General features: G+C 40.5%; 1 protein-coding gene across 1 annotated transcript in view; it reads left to right on the forward strand.

The window, feature by feature from the left end:
• Positions 1-20,780, forward strand: part of PPP1R42 (protein phosphatase 1 regulatory subunit 42) — a 39,650-nt gene extending 18,870 nt beyond the window's left edge. Inside the window, exons 6-7 of the mRNA XM_007527098.2 lie at positions 20,031-20,148; positions 20,567-20,780. Coding sequence (XP_007527160.2) covers positions 20,031-20,148; positions 20,567-20,721 — 273 coding nt within the window. The 3' untranslated portion in view covers positions 20,722-20,780. The remainder of the gene's footprint in view (positions 1-20,030; positions 20,149-20,566) is intronic.
• The last annotated feature ends 1,934 nt before the right edge of the window (positions 20,781-22,714 follow it).

Here is a 22,714-nt window from a genome sequence, read left to right on the forward strand (position 1 = left end):
ACAATAAAACAAGAGCAACGAAAGTTAATAAATCAATAAATATTTTTAAAAAAACACTTTTTGCTTCCAAAAATACCATTAAAAATGTGAAAGGAGGGGTGGTGGGCGGTAGCGCAACGGGTTAAGCGCACATGGAGCAAAGCACAAGGACCCGCTTAAGGATCCTGGTTCTAGCCCCCGGCTCCCCACCTGCAGTGTCGCTTCACAGGCGGTAAAGTAGGTCTGTAGGTGACTATCTCCCCCTCTCTGTCTTTCCCACATCTCTGGATTTCTCTCTGTCTTGTCCAACAACAGCAATAATAAAACAACAACAAAAACCACAACATGGGAAAAATGGCATCCAGGAACAAGCCCCAGCAATAAATTAATAATAATAATAATAATAATAATAAATGTGAAAGGAGCAAAGGTAGGTAGCATAATGGTTATGCAAAGAGACTCTCCAGCCAAGTGTGAGGCTCCAAAGTCTCAGGTTCAATCCCCCGCATCATCATAAGCCAGAGCTAAGCAGTGCTCCAGTAAAAAAAAAAAAAAGTGGGGGCGGCACATGGTGAAAAGCCTTTGTAAGGATACTGGTTGGAGCCCCCGGCTCCCCACCTGCAGGGGAGTCACTTCACAAGCAGTGAAGCAGGTCTGGAGGTGTCTGTCATTTTATTTTATTTTATTTTATTTTATTTTATTTTATTTTATTTTATTTTTATAAAAAGGAAACACTGGCAAAACCATAGGATAAGAGGGGTACAACTCCACACAATTCCCACCACCAGAACTGTGTATCCCATCTCCTCCCTTGATAGCTTTCCTATTCATTAACCCTCTTGGCGTAGGGGCCCAAGGTCATTGTGGAAGGTCTGGCTTCTATAATTGCTTCCCCTCTGAACATGGGCGTTGACAGGTCGATCCATACTCCCATCCTGCCTCTCTCTTTCCCTAGTGGGGCAGGATTCTGGGAAATCAGAGCTCCAGGACACGATGGTGGAGTTGTCTGTCCAGGGAAGTCTAGTTGGCATCATGCTAGCATCTGGAATCTGATGACTGAAAAGAGTTAACTTTTAAAGCCAAACAAATTGTTGACTAATCGTGAACCTATAGGCTAGAACAGTGTAGATAAAGAGTTGGGGGGGGGGTCTCTGTTTTGTAGATAGGTAGTAGGCATATTTTACTTATATTCCAAAGGACCTGTGGCTATACTAGTTTTTTCTTTTCTTTTTTCTTTTTTTCCCCTGAGCCTGAAATCTGATATGCAGGTGGATCCAAGTTATTGTCTGGGGAGATGATGTCATGGCTGGAAAAAAGACCAGAAACCTGGATCAGGGAAGAGAGTAGCTCCCTAATATGGGAAAGGGGTATAAATATTGTTGATTGTAAACCCCATCGATTTGATGTGATCTGGGGCCCATGTTCAGCTTAGGAGTCTATGTGACCTCTGCATCCCTGTAGATCAGAGCTCACATTCTGTGGCCATGAGTAGGAACGTGACAAGCTGCCCCAATTTCAGGACCCATCTCCTTCAGGTGTAAGATAGAGTATGTTGTCCATCCTCCCTTCGGAGGATGGAACATTCTTTTTTTTTTAAATAATTTATTTCTTTATTGGGGAATTAATGCTTTACATTCAACAGTAAATACAATAGTTTGTACATGCATAACATTCCCCAGATTCCCATTTAACAGTACAACCCCCACTATGTCATTCATCATCTTTCATGGACCTGTACTATACCTGTATTATACCTCCCAGATCTCAAACTGTATTATAGGGTCATTGTCATCAAAACTGCTTGGTACTGGAACATGAACAGACACACTGACCAGTGGAATAGAATTGAGAGCCCAGAAATGAGGCCCCACACCTATGGACATCTAATCTTTGACAAAGGGGCCCAGACTACTACATGGGGAAAGCAGAGTCTCTTCAACAAATGGTGTTGGAAACAATGGGTTGAAACATGCAGAAGAATGAAACTGAATCACTGTATTTCACCAAATACAAAAGTCAATTCCAAGTGGATCAAGGACTTGGATGTTAGACCAGAAACTATCAAATACTTAGAGGAAAATATTGGCAGAACTTTTTTCCGCATAAATTTTAAAGACATTTTCAATGAAACGAATCCAATTACAAGGAAGACTAAGGCAAGTATAAACCTATGGGACTACATCAAATTAAAAAGCTTCTTCACAGCAAAAGAAACCACTACCCAAACCAAGAGACCCCTCACAGAATGGGAGAAGATCTTTACATGCCATACATCAGATAAGAGTTTAATAACCAACATATATAAAGAGCTTGCCAGACTCAATAACAAGACAACAAATAACCCCATCCAAAAATGGGGGGAGGACTTGGACAGAATATTCACCACAGAAGAGATCCAAAAGGCCGAGAAACACATGAAAAAATGCTCCAAGTCTCTGATTGTCAGAGAAATGCAAATCAAGACAACAATGAGATACCACTTCACTCCTGTGAGAATGTCATACATCAGAAAAGGTAACAGCAGCAAATGCTGGAGAGGGTGTGGGGTCAAAGGAACCCTCCTACACTGCTGGTGGGAATGTCAATTGGTCCAACCTCTGTGGAGAACAGTCTGGATGGAACATTCTTTATCATTGTTGATACACATTGAGGGCAAGGTCTTATGGGGCCCACAAAGGGGTCTATTGTGTTGTTCCTGATAGAAATGACCAGTAACAATGGAGAGGGGGATTTTTTCGAAGTCTAGGCCCATCATGTCTGTTTGGGAATCTCAGAACTCCCTGAATAGGGGCCCTGCTGATGGAGTGGCCTGATAGTGACTAAAGAGCCATCCTTAAAGTATGGCAGTCTCTTGCCCTTGTTCAGCTTTTGCAGTCCTTGATTTGATAAGGTTAGCTTTGGAGTGAGTGAGAGAACTGTAATAGGAAGTAGGTGAGGAGGGTATCTAAGTCTAAGTAGACAGTATTTCATTATGAACTTGATACTGACTCACTGAAAACTATTGTGTACTTTTGTTTTCAGGTATATATTTTGCCCTAATTTATGGATACATGTGAACATATGTTCTATCTCACGGGACCTGGTCTATATCTAGGTTTTGGGACTTTGTTAGGAAGTGAACCACCTGGAGTGAAATTAGAGAATCCTATGAAAGGAAAGGTCTTACCCTAGTAATGAGGCTGAAGGGTTGACAATCCACGTCTGACGTCTCTGGACCAGTATGAAGTGAAGCATGCTGAGGTGGTACTCGTTGCATTGATTAGGTTGGGATTGATGGATACAATATTATTTGGTATAAATTGAGAGAAGCAGTAGGAAAGTGAGCCCTACCGTAGAGGTTCCAGGACTGGGGGAAATAGAGGCTCTATAGAGGAAGCGGGAGGTTCCTACTGTCTTAGGGTTAAGAAGGCAATAGATAGTTATTGCTATAATCACATTATTTGACAATTGCGTTAACTTTGAAATATCCCTTTGTTAGGATTTGCTGTATCATACCCACCATCACCATAATTTATGTCCTTTGACATTATTTGTATATAGCTGTGCCACCGGTTGCTTCTCTTCTCTCTGGTCTAAGCTTTTAAGAGAGTCAACATATCAAAGACTCAGCCTATGGTCTGTGCATTAAAAAGTTTGAGACATTCAATCAATTTTTTCTCTCTCATATTAATTAAATAGTGATTTATATGACTACAAATTAATAGGAGTGTACATAAACACCATTCCCACCACCAAAAATCTATGTCCCATCCCGCCCCCCCCCCCTCAGCCCTATGAAGCCGAACATCCACCCTCACCATCAACCCAGGGTTTTTACTTTGGTGCCCTACTCCAAATTCAGTCAAATCCTGCTTTGAGTTTCCCTTTCTGTTCTTTCTCAACTTTCTCAACTCTGTTTATGAGTGGGGTCATCCCATATTCAGCTTACTTAACATAATTCCTTCTAGCTCCATCCAAGATGGGTCAGAGAAGGTGAGTTCATTGTTCTTAGTAGCTGCGTAGTATTCCATTGTGTATATATACCACAGATTTCTCAGCCACTCATCTGTTGTTGGGCACCTGGGTTGCTTCCAGGTTTTAGCTATTACAAATTGTGCTGCTATGAACATAGGTGTACAAATATCTTTTTGGTTGGGTGTTATAGAGTCTTTGGGGTATATCCCTAGGAGAGAAATTACTGGATCATATGGAAGGTCCATGTCTAGCCTTGTGAGAGTCCTCCAGACTGCTCTCCAGAGAGGCTGGACCAATTTACATTCCCACCAGCAGTGCAGAAGGGTTCCTCTGTCCCCACAGCCTCTCCAGCATTTGTTGCTGCTGTCCTTTTTGATGTATGCCATTCTCACAGAGGTGAGGTGGTATCTCAATGTTGTCTTTATTTGCATTTCTCTGACAATCAGTGGCCTGGAGCAGGTTTTCATATGTTTGTTAGCCTTTTGGATCTCCTCTGAAGTGAATGTTTTGTTCATATCCTCTGCCCATTTTTAGATGGGGTCATTTGCTTTTTTGTTGCTAAGTTTGCTCTTTGTATATTTGGTGATTAGTCTCTTGTCTGATGTATGGCATGTGAAGATTTTCTCCCATTCTGTGAGGGGTCTCCTTGTTTGTGTGATAGTTTCTTTGGCTGTGCAGAAGCTTTTCAATTTGATGTAGTCCCATTGATTTGTTTCTGCTTTAGTCTTCCTTGCAATTGGGTTTGTATCATCAAAGATGTCCTTGAGGTTTAGGTGGGAAAGTGTTCCACCAATGTTTTCCTCTAAGTATCTGTTAGTTTCTGGTGTAACATCCAAGTCCTTGATCCATTTGGAGTTGATTTTTGTTTCTGGTGAGATAAAGTGGTTCAGTTTCATTCTTCTGCATGTTTCATGCTCGTAGCTCCACCTCCGGAAGTCTCTTTCAACCCAGTTTTCCCAGCACTATTTATTGAAGAGAGCTTCCTTTCTCCATTTAATACTTTGTGCTCCCTTATCAAAGATTAGATGTTGATAGGTATGTGGGTTGTCTATCTTTCTTTCCCTCTCTCTGTCTTCCCCTCCTTTCTCGATTTCTCTCTGTCCTATCTAACAACAATGACAGCAATAACAATAATAATAACCACAACAACGATAACCAATAAGGACAACAAAAGGGAAAAAATAGCCTCTAGGAGTAGTGGATTTGTAGTGCAGGCACTGAGCCCCAGCGATATCCCTGGAGGCAAAACAAACAAACAAAAAAAAAGTGAAAAGGAAGAGGCCAGATGGTGACTCACATTACAGTGTGCAGGGACCCAGGTTCAAGCCCCTGGTCTCCTATCTGCAGGGGGAAAGCTTCCTGAGTGGTGAAGCAGAGCTTCAGGTGTCTCTCTGTCTCCCCGTCTTTTTTTTTTTTTTTTTTTTTTTACTAGAGCACTGCTTAGCTCTGGCTTCTGGTGGTGAGGGGGATTGAACCTGGAACTTCCAGAGCCTCAGGCACGAAAGTCACTTAGCATAACCATTATGCTATTTCTGCCCCCGACACCAACCCCCACCCACACTGCTCTCTTTCCCTCTTTATCTCCTTCTCCCCTCTTAATTTCTCTCTGTCTCCATTTAATACATACATACATACATACATACATACATACATACATACATAGTGAAAGGGAGCCCAAGAGCTTGTGTGGAAGGGTAGAGTGCATGCCTTATCATGCTTCAGGTCCTGGGTTTGATACCTAGTGTCATATTTGAAGAAAGGAAGAAAGGAAGAAAGAAAGGAAGAGAAGGAAGGAGAGAGAGAAAGAACAAATCACAAAGACAAAATATTTGCAAATCCTATACTTGATAATACTGTCATATTCAGAATACAGGGAAGATTGAATTCAGTATTATAGTATGGCATGAGTTCTATTTGCCTAGCTATCTCCTGGTTCTAATAAAGATTTTCTTTTTTAAATAAGAATGGCTGGTAAAGAACAGCTAATTAATAGAACTGTGTTATTGTATATCATCATATGGTATGACAGGTTTTCAATTTGCAGATCTCTCAGAGCAAAGATATTTTCTTGGTTTCAGGACTCTACAAAGCCTGTTACATAGTAGATATATATTTACATAATGTTTACAGAATTAATGAACAGGAGCAACCAAAAAAAAATCAGCTATTGAGGGACGGAATACAAACCGCTCAGCAAGTTTCAGAGCTTAAGCAATACCAAAGTTTACTTCTCCCTCCCTCCAAGAGAAAGAAGAAAACCAGAAAATGAGGATGAAATTCAGTATTCTTTACTTCTAACCAAGCAATTAAAAATACCTAGACACAGCTTCGGAGGAGTCTGAATGTCGACTTGCCTGAGGTCCATCTGAAATGTGCCTTTATGATCCATTTAAAATACTCTCTGAAGACTCAGTCAAAGGACAAGTTGAAGTTTAACATATAAATATCAACTTGATTCTCTGCATATATTCCTTGGCTCGCTGTCTCTATTTCTGGCATTAATTTTTCCATTCTTTATACTCCTTGATTGAAGTTACCCAAAAGCTGCTAACATCAAACCCTGTGCCACAAGAGACAAAGCCCAACTTGCCATATATAAGGTCACTGACATCCATCCTAACGGTTCTCATCAGCAGACAGCTTTGTGCCATGGGGAACAAGAGGTGGACATCATTAGAGAACGGTTTGAAAAAAGAAAACATAATTACTCAAGGCTTTCAGTACTTGCAGCAGCTGCTTTTATGTGAACATCTGTAACTATGGGGTGGGTGTGGCCGAGGATTAGGAAAAAAAAAAGAAATGAGAAGATAAATTCTGTCTTTCCTCTGTTTGTGTCTTTAGGCTCTCTAATGAGTACCTTTTCCAATGTGGTTTCATATAGTTTCTCTTTTATTGTTCCTTTCCTGCTTTCCTTCAAAACTCTGTATGGTAGCACTTGCTAAAAAAATGGGAGATAGGGCCAGATGGTGTTACACACCAGGTAGAGTGCACACATTACCTGTGCAAGGATCTAGGTTCAAGCCTCTGCTCCCAATGCAAATGTCCTGGGGCAAATGAGACTATGACAAATAGAAACTGGTATGGAAATAGATCATTGAGGTCACAAATATCACAATAGAGACCCTAAGAACAATGAGTCATTGACTGCGTTTCAACCAGGGGTGAAGTAATTAGCATTTGCAAAGATTATCATGACTACAATGTGGAGAACACACTGAAAAAACAGCCTACTTGCAGTAGCGCAGCAGGTTAAGTGCATGTGGCGCAAAGCACCAGGACAGCCATAAGGATCCCAGTCGGAGCCCCTAGTGGTGAAGCAGGTCTGCAGGTGTCTATCTATCTCTCCCCTTCTGCCTTCCCCATCTCTCTCGATTTCTCTGTCCTATCCAACAACTAACGACAATAACAATAATAACCACAACAAAGCTACAACAACAAGGGCAACAAAAGGGGGAAAAATGGCCTCCAGGAGCAGTGGATTCATGGTGCAGGCCTGGAGGCAAAAAAAAAAAAAAAAAAAAAAAAACCAGCCTACTTAGGAAGTAAGAATCAGGGGCAACTTGAGGGTGTAAATAAAGTAAATGGAAAGACTTCAGAGCTATTTTGGAAGCAAAATGGACAGACTTGGTGTTTAATTGGATAGAGGAAGTGTAGGAGAGACCTAATGGAAAATGATTCTTGAATTCTGCCTTGTGTGAGGGGAAAGAGGGAACTTGAATCAGATTTTTGTCAGAGGGAGGAGGATAGGAGTTTCAGTCAAGCAGAATTTGAAGTTCCTTTGAAATGTTCCAGTAAAGGGCTGAGGGTGGATATCATAGTGGTTATGCAAACAGACTCTCATGCCTGAGGCTCCAAAGTCTCAGGTTCAATCCCCCTGCACCACCATAAGCCAGAGCTGAACAGTGTTCTGGTTAAAAAAAAAAAAAAAAAAGTTCCAGGGACAATATCAAGCATGTAGCTGAATATATGAATAAGGTGAGAGCTCATAGGGGAAGCATGAGCTCATTTGTTGAGTAGTCACTGAATTTGCCATCACAGATTGGGATAAGACTGCCTACATATGGAGGAAAGAGAATATGGTGTCACTCAATGTGACTTCCCATAAAGTCTACTTCTTCCTCCCACATACAAATGACTTTTCCTCTTTTTTTTTCTTTTTTGCATAAATGGTGTACTGTTTTCATCAACATGGTCTTTCTCTCCCTTTGTTCTCTCTCTCTCTCTTTCATAGATAAATTGTTAAGGATGGGAGGATAGAGAGGAAGAGGAAGATATCTGCAGCCCTGCTTCACTGCTCATGAAACTTTCCTCCAAAGGTGGGGACCAGGGGCTTGAACCTAGGTCCTTGTGCACTGTAATGTGTGTACTCAACCAGATGTGCCACCACCAGGCCCATCTTTCTTTTTTTCACTACCAGGGTTTCATCATCCTGAGTTTTTTCACATAGAGTGAGAGCGAGAGCGAGAGCAAGAGAGAGAAAGAGAGAGGGAGAGAGGCTGAAAGACAAGAGGAAAGACCCTACAGCACTAGTTTCCTTTAGTGTGGTGTACGCCAGAATTTTCCTAGTTGTGATTTTATATTCTGTTGCACTACAGGTCAGAGAAGCAAAAAATGTTTGAAACAAATGAATGTGAATTGTGGAACAGGAACTCAGTGATCCCTAACTGTCCACAGGACCATCTACTCCTACTTCCCAGAGGGAATGCTAGTGCTTGGTAGACATGGTGACACGTTACAGGGAACTGTTATAAAGTACTGTCACTAAACAAATATTCCTCTTTTACTTATGATTTTTCTTAGTTACTTAATAATAATTTACAAGATTATTAGGTTACAGGGGTTTCATATCACACCCACCACCAAAGTTCTGGGCCCACCCCGCTCCTCAACCACCCCAATCGTCAGTTTTCACAAAATCTTAAAGACAATTTGAGTGCTCTGCTTACCCCTTCCTCCTGCTTTTGCAAGGTCATGTTTCAGTTTTCTATTTTCCACAAATGAACAAAGACACCTGCTAGTTGCATTTCACCTCCTTCCTTACTTCAGTCAGTATAATTGCCTCCAGTTGCATCCATTCTGTCAGGAAGAATAAAATATCATCTTTTTAAATTGTAGAGTAGTATTCCCATTTAATCAGTGCTAAACAAATATTGCACTTTTCCTCAATTAACTGGGTTATTTATTTATTTTAATTATCTTTATTTATTTGATAGAGACAGCCAGAAGTCAAGAGGGAAGAGGGTGGGAGAGAGACAGAGAGATACCTGCAGCCCTGCTTCACCATTTGCAAAGCTTTCCCCCTGCAGGTGGGGACCAGGGGCTTGAACTCAGGTCCTTGTACGTTGTAACATGTGCGCTCAACCAGGTGCACCACCACCTGACCCCTTAACTAGGTTATTTTTATAGACTTGAATCAGGCAATAGTTGGTCTAGGTAGCACTGATTTATTTTATTATTTGTATTGGGTTATGATTAGCACCATAAAATGATCTTTATTTTCTAAATGTAATCAAAACAATCCAAAGGTTTCTTATCTTACTGGGCCAGAAAGCCAAAACCCTTCCAATCATCTAGCAAGACCCAGCGTGACTGGCTGAGGACTCCCTCCCACCATGATGTCTTCCTGCCCCAACCTCAATAGTGTCCTCTAGTCACACTGAATTCCCTTCTGTAATTCTTGAATTTTTTTTAATAATTTATTTCTTTATTGGGGAATTAATGTTTTACATTCAACAGTAAATACAATAGTTTGTACATGCATAACATTCCCCAGATTCCCATTTAACAATACAACCCCCACTATGTCATTCATCATCTTTCATGGACCTGTATTCTCCCCACCCACCCACCCACCACAGAGTCTTTTACTTTGGTGCAATACACCAATTCCATTTCAGGTTCTACTTGTGTTTTCTTTTCTAATCTTGTTTTTCAACTTCGGCCTGAGAGTGAGATCATCCCATATTCATCCTTCTGTTTCTGACTTATTTCACTCAACATGATTTTTTCAAGGTCCATCCAAGATCGGCTGAAAACGGTGAAGTCCCCATTTTTTACAGCTGAGTAGTATTCCATTGTGTATATAGACCACAACTTGCTCAGCCACTCATCTGTTGTTGGACACCTGGGTTGCTTCCTGTTGGTATGCATGAGACCCCTTCTGTTTCATTTGGTTTAAATCCCCCCTGCTTAACACTATTCTATTTACATAACCACTGCATTCTATTTACATAACCACTGTTAACAAGTTCCACCTCCCTCCAGGGCATTGGTGGTTCAGTGATAGGATTCTCGCCTGCTCCGCCCTCTCCTTGTCACACCCTAATCTTCTCCTTGTCACACTCTGATTTTCACCAGTCATTTTTCTCTCCACCCTCTCTATGTCACATCCTGTTTCCACCTTACTCGGCAAGTATATATAAAGACAGCATTGTGAGTTTTACTGTACTGTACCTTGAGTTTAGCTTAGCTTGGTATAGATTGTGCTGCGTCCTGCATGAATGAAGACATACTGCCTACAGCTCAACCATGAGTCCCTGGTCATCTGTTACCCGCCCGTGAAGCCAGCCCGGCGAAAACAACATAACTGGTCGAAAACAACAGCTTCCAGGTTTTGGCTATTACAAATTGTGCTGTCAAGAACATATGTGTACGCAGATCTTTTTGGATGGATGTGTTGGGTTCCTTAGGATATATCCCCAGGAGGAGAATTGCAGGGTCATAGGGTAGGTCCATTTCTAGCCTTCTGAGAGTTCTCCAGACTGTTCTAATTTTTTAATTAGTAATTTAATAATGATTAACAAGCTTATAAGATAACATAGGTACAATTCCGTACAGTTCCCACCACCAGAGCTCCGTGCCTCATCTCATCCATTGGAAGCTTTCCTATTCTTTATTCCTCTCTGGGAATAAGGACCAAAATTCTTTTGGGGGTGCAGAAAGTGAAAGGTCTGGCTTCTATAATTTCTTCTCTGCTGGACATGGACACTGGCAGGTTGATCCAAACTTCCCATCATTCATTCATTCATTCATTCATTCATTCATTCATTCATTCATTCATTCATTACTTGCCTCCAGGGTTATCGCTGGGGCTCAGTGCCTGCACTACAAATCCACTGCTCCTGGAGGCCATTTCCCCCCATTTGTTGCCCTTGTTGTCGTTATTGCTGTTGTTGTTAGGACAGAGAGAAACCAAGAGAGATGGGGAAGACAGAGAAGGAGGAGAAAGACAGACACCAGCAGACCTGCTTCACCATTTGTAAAGCGACCCCCCACACACACCCCCTGCAGGTCGGGAGCCAGGATCTTGAACTGGGATCCTTATGCCGGTCCTTGCGTTTCACGCCATGTACACTTAACCCAGGCCTGTGCTACCTCCTGACCCCCCCCCCCCAGTATTTATTTTTACCAGAGCAGCTCTGGTTTATGGTGGTGCTCAGGGTTGAACCTGGGAGCTCAGAACCACAGGCTAGAAAGTCACTTGCATACTCATTCTGCTATTAACCCTAATTTGAAAAAATTGTTAGTGATTTAATATTAATTTACAAAATTATAACAAGGGTATAATTCCATATCTTTCCCACCACCAGAGTTCTGTGTCCCCATTCCCTCTATTGGAAACTTCAGTAGTTGTTCCAAGATCACAGATATGGGTTGATTATTATTTCTGTAACTATCTATATTTATATATAATTGCAATTTTTTTTTCCTATGGCTCTGCCTTCTCTTCCTTTCTAAATCACACCTACTACTTCTGCCAGCCCATGATTTTTTATGGTAACTATTCTTTGTTCTCAAAAACAATTTTGGAAAACATTGGCAGTTTCTGCGGCCAGAGATTTTGGTACTTAGAGAGTCAAGAGATTGTTTCAGGATCCGGGTGACCTTCAAGACTGTTCAATCATAAAACCATAAGAGATGTGTCCCGCAAGGAAAGATGCTCCAAGGAACTGACAGAAAATCCAGAGAAATAACAGAAAATACTCTAGCATTTCTGATTCAGAAGCACTGGGCTGTGGAGACAGGGTGGTTGAGGAATCTGAGGCAGTGTTCTTGACTCTCCAGAAGTAACATCAGAAATGCCCAATCTCAAACTCTGCCTCAGATGTAACAGACCAGAACCTACATTTAAACAAGACCCCAAGGTGACTCTTACATACACAAAAGTTTGAGAAGCTTGTCTAGACAACTCTTTTAGGAAGCATAACAAAATAAGATAGTATAAAGACCAGAGAAGCAGGGGAGAATGGAAGTGGAAGTGTAGGAGAAACATTTTGAGAAGAAAAGGCCTGTGGAGGAGAGGGACAAGAGAAATGGCTAATTTAGGGGGAAAGGTGAGGCTCTTGCCTTGTTGAGAATCATGGGAAAGAGGAAGTACGAGATCAAAGGTAAATAAGAAAATTCTGTGGGTGATGATCCACTTCTCTTGCCAAAAAAAAAAAAAATTGGTAAAAATCTACCTCTGAAGAAAAAGATTTTAGAGGAAAGAGAGTATTTAAAAAACACTCTGTATTTTAGGAACTCATTTCTCTTAATACATAGGATTTTAGTTTAGGTGATATTTACTTCTGATTAATATTTCTTTGCATTTTGTTCTTGTAGCCCCTTTAAGCTAGTTTGCATTAATGTATTAAAATATTAATTTCTTAAATGACCATTTACAACCAAACTTTTACCTTTCTGCAAGTAGCTTGATGAATTATGAACTTCACTAGGATCAATATTATGTATCTTACTGACACTAAGTTAAATATGGTTGTGAAAACATAAAAGTTTGAAAGAACATTTTTTAGAAATTAGTTTTTATATTTGCAAAATTTTAAATCAATAAAATGACTTGAAAAGTTCATCTTACAGTCAGATACATTAGTGATTTACTTCATTGGTTTTCTAATGTCCATTTATCATGAGGTAAAGCATGTTCAGAATGAAGGATGAAAATAAAAAATTTGACATGCTTGCCTCTCATACAAACTAAAATATTTGATTTATAAGACACAAATGAACAAACCACTCTGGTCTGTCATATTTTTACAGTTTCTAATTTATTCAACCTCTGCTCAGTATTGATCCTGACAAGCAGAAGAGTCCAAAGATAAATTCATTCACTCCACAGTTTAGTCAGGAACAAGCCCAAAATTATAGATTTTCCCAGGCATATGATGACAGGCAGTCAGGGGGATGATAAATGACTATCTTTAGATTTAGTTAGGAGAGTCGGGCTAGACATTTCCGATAAAGATTGGAGCATACTGGTCAAATGCAGGTTCAGCAGCAGCCATCGTTAATTGTAGAGAGAGCATAGCCACGTGATGAAGGCGCCTACATAGTCGTAGGCTCCAGCCTTGCATGGGAAATAGAATTGGCTCCTCAGTATTTTGCAACACTCCTCTAAGTGATAGCATGACATGATCATTTATCAAACAGAGACTGTCCAGAGAAGTGTCTGCTCCCTTTAGTAACATATTGAAGAGCAGAAAAGTGAAAGCATTTTATTAAAGACAGGAAGGCAATGAGCAACCAGAGCGTATCCAAGGGGTAATCATATTTCAGCACAGGATCAGTTTGTCTTAAATAAACATACACTGGAGGGAGTATTGTCAAGGGTCATTTATCAAGTGAGGAACAATTAACAAAACTCTAAAGAACTTTTTATTACTATAAAGTTCTCTCATTCTTACTGTTAACTTTTGGATGATGAGCATTGTAGTCAACACTGTACAAAAATGCAATGCACAATCTCCATTAGAGATATTTAAAATATTTATTTATTTATTTACTTATTGCCTCCAGGGTTATTGCTGGGGCTCGATGTCTGCACTACAAATCCAGTGCTTCTGGAGGCTATTTTTTCCCCTTTTGTTGCCCTGGTTGTTTTTCTTTGTTGTTGTTATTATTGTTGTTGCTACTGATGTCACTGTTGTTGGATAGAAGAGAGAGAAATCGAGAGAGGAGGGGATGACAGAGAGGGGGAGAGAAAGACAGACACCTGCAGACCTGCTTTACCTCTTGTGAAGTGACTTCCTGCAAGGTATGGAGCTGGGGATTCGAACCAGATTCTTTACACTGATCCTTGCACTTTGCGCCATGTGCGCTTAACCCACTGAGCTACCTCCCGGCCTTTATTTAATTTTTTTTTAAGCCAGAGCACTGCTCATCTCTGGTTTATGGTTATGTAGGGGATTGAACCTGGAATTTCAGAGCCTCAGGCATGAGAGTCTTTGCATAACCATTATACTATCTACCCCTGCCCTCCCTTAGAGTTTTTTAGATTAAGAGAAGCAGTGTTAACTCTCACTTAAAATAATTTTATGGCTGTATGAACCATCATTGAGCAAATACTGTAGAGACACATATTTTGGGACCCAGGACTAAAGAATGAAATTACAACTTTTGGAGACTTCCTTCCTTCTTTCCTTCCTCCCTCCCTCCCTTCCTTCCTTCCTTATTTTTAAGTCCCCAGGGTTTCCCTGCTCAGGGATGATTTTTTCAGATACAAAGACAAAGAGGTAAAAGAAAGAGGACCAAAGCTTCCTCCAGTGCTTTGGTAGGGCCAGGCTCAAACCAGTGTCACACATATGACAAAGCAGTGCACTGTACAAATGATCTACTTTTTGCTGCCCTAGGGAGAGAATCCCCCCCCCCCCTTTTCTTTCTTTTTTCACCACCAGGGTTATCACTGGGGCTCGGTGCCTGCATGTCAAATCCACTGCTACTGGCAGCCATTTTTAACCTCTCCCCCTCTTTCTGTTTTTTACTTGACAGGGCAGAGAGAAATTGAGAGAAGAGGGAGAGATAGAGAGGGAGATAGAAAGATAGACACTGGCAGACCTGCTTCACTGTTCATGAAGCATCCCCCTGTAGGTGGAGAGCGAGGGCTCGAACCCAGGTCCTTGTGTATGGTGATATGTGTGCTTAAGCAGGTGTGCCACAGCCCGGTCCCTGAGAGAATTTTCTTATAAGAAGTCCACTTTGCACTGAATGCCCCAAGTTCAGTTCCTAGCACCACTATGAGCTAAAACTGAGCATTGTGCTAGTAAAAAAAAATCAAAATATTGGGGGCCGGGAGGTAGTGCAGTGGGTTAAGTGCACATGGCACAATGTGCAAGGACCAGAGTAAGGATCCTGGTTTGAGCCCCTGGCTCCCCACCTGCAGGGGAGTCACTTTACAAGCAGTGAAGCAGGTATAGGTGTCTCTCTTTCTCTCCCCTTCTGTGTAAAAAAAAGAAGAAGTCCACTTTGGGGAGTCTGGCGGTGGCGCAGTGGTTAAGTGCACATGGTGCAAAGCAAAAGGACTGGCGCAAGGATCCCGGTTCAAGCCCCCAACTCCCCACCTGCAGGGAAGTCACTTCACAAGCGGTGAAGGAGGTCTGCAGGTGTCTTAAAAAAAAAAAAGTCCACTTTTGAAAAGGACTCAGGTTGGGTGGGGGGGGGATACCTTTTATGGGGAGATGAAAAAGTTATATATATTTGCCAACAATTGCATTGTAAACCATTAATGGCGAAATAAAGTGGGGGAGAAAAATTCATCTGCTTGGGCTGGGGAAATAGCATAATAGTTATGCAAAAACTTCACAACCAAAAACCAGAGATGAGCAGTCTTCTGGTGATAAATAAATAAATAAAATACTTGTGTGGGGGTCAGAAACTTAATCTCCTTTACAAGTTTTTGCTCTCTGTTGATCAAAATTCAAAGACAGGAGATTAGTTGATGGTTGCAAAACAGGAAAAGAGGAAGAGAATTCACATGTCATTATTTACTTACTTTCTTCTAGGGACTGTAATATATACCTTGACTTGGATGTCAGAGATAGCATAATGATTATGCAAAAGACGCTCATGCTTGAGGCTTCAAAGTCCCAAGTTCAATCCCTCACACCACCATCAACCAAGCTGAGCTGTATTCTGGTATAATAGCAGTAGTAATGATAATAATAATAATAATGATGATGATAATAATAATAATCATATATTTCATTTATACAAATACATATTAAAAAGCATATAAATTATATGTATATAATAACAAATAATCCTAATTATTCTCATTTTATAACTGAGAAACAGATTTGATTAAGGTAAATAGTGAGTAACCACACCAGAAATTTGGGCCTGCCTATATTTTATTTTATTGTTATTTTAAAAAAATTTTATGATATGGAGAGAGGGAGAGAGGGGGGAGGGAGGAAGAGAGAAGAAACACATGCAGCCTGCTTTTTTTCCCCTTTTGTTGCCCTTGTTTTTTATTATTGTGGTTATTATTGCTGTTGTTGTTGTCGTCATTGTTGGATAGGACAGAGAGAAATGGAGAGAGGAGGGGAAGACAGACAGGGGGAGAGAAAGACAGACACCCGCAGACCTGCTTCACCGATTGTGAAGCGACTCCCCTGCAGGTGGGGATCCTCATGCTGGTCCTTGCACTTAACCCGCTGCGCTACCGCCCGACTCCCAGCACTGCTTTTATCTTCATGATTCTTCCACAGAGCAGGTCAGAACCCAGAGTTATAACCTAAGTCCTTGAGCGTGGTAGTATGCTCACTCTAATAAGTACACCACTACCTGGCCCCCATTATTTCCCTTAATTGCTTACATTTTTTTCCACATAAGTTACTTATATACCTTAAAATTCAGTATAAAACTATAACAAAAATTTTCTTTTTTTTTTTTTCCAGAGCACTGCTCAGCTCTGGTTAATAATAGTGTGAGGGATTGAACTTGGGACCTCTGGTACCTCGAGAATGAAAACCTTTTGCATGCCACACCTATGGACATCTAGTTTTTAACAAGGGTGCACAAAATATTAAATGGAGAAAGCAGAGTCTCTTCAACAAATGGTGTTAGAAAAATTGGGTTGAAACATGCAGAATGAAATTGAACCACTACATTTCACCACACAAAAGGAAACTCCAAATGGATCAAGGACTTGGCTGTTAGACAGGAAACTATGAAATACTTAGAGGAAAATATTGGGAGGACTCTTTTCCATCTAAATTGTATAGGCCTCTTCAATAACACTAGTCTAACTGCAAGGAAGACTAAGACAAAAATAAACCAATGAGACTGTATCAAATTGAAAAGCTTCTGTACAGCAAAAGAAACCAGCTCTCAAACAAAGAGACTCCCTACAGAATGGGAGAAGATCTTTACATGCCATACAACAGACAAAATGCTAATAACCAAAATATAGAAAGAGCTCACCAAAACTCAGCAATAACAAAAAAAATGACCCTATCCAAAAGTGGGGAGAGGTATGAACAGAATATTCACCAAAGAAGAGATCCAAAAGACCAACAGACATATGAAAAGTTTCAAGTCATTGCTTGTCAGAGAAATGCAAATAAAAACCACAGTGAGATACCACTTCAGTCCTGTGAGAATGTCATACACCAGAAAGGATAATAAGAACAAATGCTGGAGAGGCTGCAGTGGGAGGGGGTGTGGCGGTAAGAGAAGCCTCCTGCATTGCTGGTGGGAATGTAAATTGGCCTAACTCCTGTAGAGAGCAGTCTGGAGAACTCTCAGAAGACTAGAAGTAGGGAGTTGGGCGGTAGCCCAGCGGGTTATAGCGTAAAGTGCAAGAACTGGCCTTAAGGATCCCAGTTCAACGCCCCCCCCCCTCCCCGCTTTCCACCTGCAGGGGAGTCACTTCACAGCCGGTGAAGCAGGTCTGCAGGTGTCTATCTTTCTCACCCCCCTCTCTCTTCCCCTCCTCTATTCATTTCTCTCTGTCCTATCCAACAACAACGACAATAATAACTACGACAACAATAAAAAAAAATAAGGGCTGCAAAAGGGAATAAATAAATAAATATTTTTAAAAAGACTAGAAATGAACTATGACCTGGCAATTCCTCTCCTGGGGATAGGTCCTAAGTAATCAAACATACTCATCCAAAAACTTCTGTGTATACTTATGTTACAATTTGTAATAGCCAAATCGTGAAAGTAACTTAGGTGTCCAACAACAGATGAGTGGCTAAGAAAGTTGTGGTACGGGGCCAGGCAATGGTGCACCAGGTTAAGCACACATAGTACAAAGTATAAGGACTCACACAAGAATCCTGGTTCAAGCCTCTAGTTCCTCACTTGCAGGGGGATGCTTCACAAGTGGTGAAGCAGGTCTGCAGGTGTCTCTCTGTCACTCTCCCTCTATATATCCCCCCTCAATTTTTCTCTGTCTTATCAATCAATCAATCAATAAAATGGCCATCAGGAGCAGTGGATTTGTAGTGCAGGCACAAAGCCCCAGCAATAATCCTGGAGGCAAAAAAAAAGAAAAAGAAAAAAAAGGAAGGAAGGGAGGAAGGGAGAAAAAAGAAACGAAACTTGTGATATATATACACAATGGAATACTACTCAGCTGGGACCAGGTGGTAGCGCACATGTTACAATGCGCAAGGACCCAGGTTCAAGCCACCGGTCCTCACCTGCAGGGAGAAAGCTTTGCAAGTGGTGAAGCAGTGCTGCAGGCGTCTCTCTGTCTCTCTCCCTCTCTATCATCCCCTTCCCTCTTAACTTCTTGCTGTCTCTATCCAATAAATAAAGATAATTTTTTAAAAAAAGGAATACTACTCAGCTATTAAGAATGATGAATTCACCTTCTCCTCATCCTGGATGGACTTTGAAGGAATGGTAAGTAAGATAAGCCAGAAAGGGAAGAATGAATATGGGATAGTGTCACTCATGGACAGAAATTGAGAAATAAGAACAGAAAGGGGACACAAAGTAGCACTTGGACTGAGTTTGGTGTATTGCACCCAAGTAGAGGACTCAGAGGTGAAGGGAGGGGATATGGGGTGCTCAAATCCTGGCACCTGATGGTAGAGGAGGGCCTAGGCTGGGGTTGAGAGTATTTTGCAGAAATTTGAGAATTTTTTTTTAGTTTCTTTATTGGGGAATTAATGTTTTACATTTGACAGTAAATAGTTTGTACATGCATAACATTTCTCAAAGCTGAGATGCCAAAGCTGAGAAATGTTATACATGTTTCAGAACTGTATTTGCTGGAAACCATTAATCCCCCAATTAAAATAATAAATAAAAAGACTAGAAAGATGTACTACAAAATACTGCCAGTGATCTTTCAGTGATAAGTATGGTAAGTGATTGTTTTCCCCTTTGAAAATTTTTTTTACATATTTTTTAAATGAAAATATACTTTTGGGAGTCGGGTGGTAGTGGAGTAGGTTAAACACACGTGGCGCAATGCGCAAGGTCTGGCAGTAAGGATCCCGGTTGGAGCCCCCGGCTCCCCACCTTCATGGGAGTCGCTTCACAAGCAGTGAAGCAGGCCTGCAGGTGTCTGTCTTTCTCTCCCCCTCTGTCTTCCTCTCCTCTCTCCATTTCTCTCTGTCCTGTCCAACAACAACAACATCAATAACAACAACAATAATAACTATAACAAAAAATAACAAGGGCAACAAAAAGGAATAAATATTTTTTAAAAATTAAAAATAAAAAAATGAAAATATAAAGACATCTTGTTTGCTCTGCCAAATGGACTGCTTACTCACTTTTCCTTATAGTCTAGTACCTGCCTTCTCTCTAGTGTTAGTAATTAAAAAAAAAAAAAGAAACTCTAGACTTGTAACTTTTGATAAAGTCCACTATTAATTGAAAATTTTTCAGTAGCATGGAGTGACCAAAGGGTGAAAGTAGGTTTTGAACTATTTATTGAGTGCACCAGAGACTCACAATCAAGCCCCACACTTTCAGCTTCATCTCTAGCCTCCTCTGTTATCTGAAAAAAAAATTTTTTAATTTCTTTATTGGGGGATTAATGTTTTACATGCGACAGTAAATACAATAGTTTGTACATAACATTTCCCAGTTTTCCACAGAACAATACATCCCCCTCTAGGTCCTCTGTCATCCTTTTTGAACCTGTACTCTCCCCTGTCCTCCACCCCAGAGTCTTTTACTTTGGTGCAATACACTTGAAAAAATTTTTTTGAATAATATATATCTAAATACTGGTCACCGATCTAGTAGTGTTCCATGAGAGAACAATCACTATGTTTAAAAACAGCTCCCTGGTATGAGTCAAAGTCTGAATACTATGAAACACTTGTGCTTAGCTTTCTCTTCTCGAATTACAGGACTTGGAGTTTTTGTTGGACAAGTTGATGAAACTGGGGAAGATGAATCTACATGGAAATCCTGTTTGCCTCAAGCCAAAATATAGAGACAGGCTGATACTGGTGTCCAAATCACTTGGTATATACTTATACTGATATAATTGTATTTCCCTATTTTATTTTCAAATCATATGAGGAGAAAGAGAAAGAGTTTTGATGTGATTATATGACTCTGGGAAAGCCCTACATCAAATCGTTTGTAATGATTATCTTTGGCAGAGATAGAAAGGAGAGGTATGGATAGTGATTACCAAAGCTCTTTATGTTTTTTTTTCCATCATCTTTCACTTGTTTATAATAAGCGCATATTCTTTTTGAAATTTGAAAAAGGTAATTAAGTATAAATGAAAGCTTCACAAAAATAGGGAAGTTATATTAGATTTTTAAAGGAAACTTATTTCAGTTTAATATGTACTTAAGTTTGTGTGCATTAAGCCAGAATAATCACTTATCTCCATTTTTTTTATATATTGCTTTTAACATGCATTTTTCTCTAGAATTTTTAGATGGAAAAGAAATCAAAAGCATGGAAAGACAGTTCCTAATGAATTGGAAAGCATCCAAAGATGCCAAGAAAATCAGCAAGAAAAGAATTCCTAAGAAGGAGGATGCAAATAGCTTATACATAAGTAAGGAGACTATCAAGCATTAGGTGACCACTTCTACTAGCAAAAGGAATATTCTATTAAATAAAACCATGTCAAGAAATAAGGGGGTTTTGTTTAGCTTTTCCGTTTTTTCTTTTTACATATTTATCTAGTTGTGCATAAAAATAAATACAGTTCCTTCCTTGAAACTTTTACATGTAAAATTTATGTATAATAATAGTAGCCACTATTAGCAGCAGTACTATTCGGTTCACACTCAGTATGACTACATGAGCCGTGTAAACATAAAACTGCGGAGGGAGGGGAAAATGTATAACTTTATATCTGACCGAAGTGCGTGGTGGTAGTTATGTAAATGGTAAGACCTATGTTTACTTGACAATAGTATCAAAATCACATTTAAACATCAGGATAGAAAATAAAAACGTATCACAACCACATCTGTGGCTTATACTCTATGAATTCTCCCCTTTCCTCCATACACACACGCTCACACATGCTAACAAACATCTAAATAGTATTAGACAAGGTAATGTCCTTTGCCTAACGAATGTAAATAAACCTCATGTATAAAAACTCCCTTTCTCATAGTACGGAACACCCTAGAGTTTACAGATTCTGTAGTCCACAACATTGGCATTCCAATCCAATTGGCAATTCCAATTGGCAATCCCTAGTACCGTGTGTGTGTGTGTGTGTGTGTGTGTGTGTGTGTGTGTGTGTGTGTGTGTGTGTGTAAGTAACATGGGGAAGGGGTAGGATGGGGAAGAATGGCAGTGGAAAATGAACCTAGTACATCACACATGCACAATAAGGCTAAGGCATTTTCTTCCTTCCTTTTTTTTTTTCTTGTTCTTTTTCTATTTTATTTGATAGGATACAGAGAAGCTTGCCCCTCTGCAGGTAGGGAGCTGAGCCATTTTCCAGTCCAACCCCCCCTTCCCCGTATTTGGAGAGAAAAAGGGCAGAGATTATTCTGGATTAGAACCATGGGAGCACATGGATGGTGAAGCTATGTTCTGGTTTCTCTCCCTCTCTCTCTCTTTCTCATCTCTCTTTCTCTCTCCCTTTCCCCCTATTTCTCCCCTCTCTTTATATCTCTGTCTAAATTATAAGGAAATGTTGGGCAGGAGACTGCTGACAGCACGATGCATGTGAGAGGTCTTGAATTAATTCTCTGGTTCTGCATATAAATAAAAAACAATCTATTAAAAAACATTTACTTAGGAATGTCAAAGTATCATTTAATTATCTAAGTTTTATTAAGTGGGAATTTCAGTTCTACTTGTCTTTAATAAAAGGTAAATACACACTTTCTGGAACTTTATTAAGCATTTAACATAGGGTTTTAGGTGTGGCAATGGCTAACATTTTCTAATTTTTGCAAAGCTAAAATATAATGAGACTAGTGACTGGGGAGATGGCTGCACTAGTGCAGCTTTGGGCTTTCACATTGAGGTTCCCAGCTCTTTCCTCAGCACCACAGGTACTGGAATGATGGTCTGGCTTTCCCTTCCCTTCCCTCCCCTCCCCTCGCTTCCCTTTCCCTTCCCTTCCTTATTCTCCTTCCCCTCCCCTACCCCCTCCTCTCCCTTCCTCTAGTCCCCTCCTCTCCCCTCCCCTCCTCTCCTCTCCTCTTCTTCTTCCCTTCTCCCGCTCTCTCTTCCACCCCCATCTCACATGAAACTCTCATGTAATAAATACTATTTAAAAAATCTTTTAAAAGTAAAGGTTAGAGAGAGAAGAGAGAGGAAAAAAGAACACTTAAAAATAGTAAGTGCGGGGAGTCGGGTGGTAGCACAGCTGCTTAAGTGCACATTGCGCAAAGCCCAAGGACCAGCGAAAGGATCCCAGTTTGAACCCCTGGCTCCCCACCTGCAGGGGTGTCGCTTCACAGGCGGTGAAGCGGTCTGCAGGTGTCTTTCTCTCCCCTTCTTTGTCTTCCCCTCCTCTCTCCATTTCTCTCTGTCCTATCCAACAATGACAACAATAATAACTACAACAATAAAAAAACAAGGGCAACAAAAGGGAATAAAT

The sequence above is a fragment of the Erinaceus europaeus genome, chromosome 1, assembly GCF_950295315.1.
Source record: "Erinaceus europaeus chromosome 1, mEriEur2.1, whole genome shotgun sequence".
NCBI classification, from domain to species: Eukaryota; Metazoa; Chordata; class Mammalia; order Eulipotyphla; family Erinaceidae; genus Erinaceus; species Erinaceus europaeus.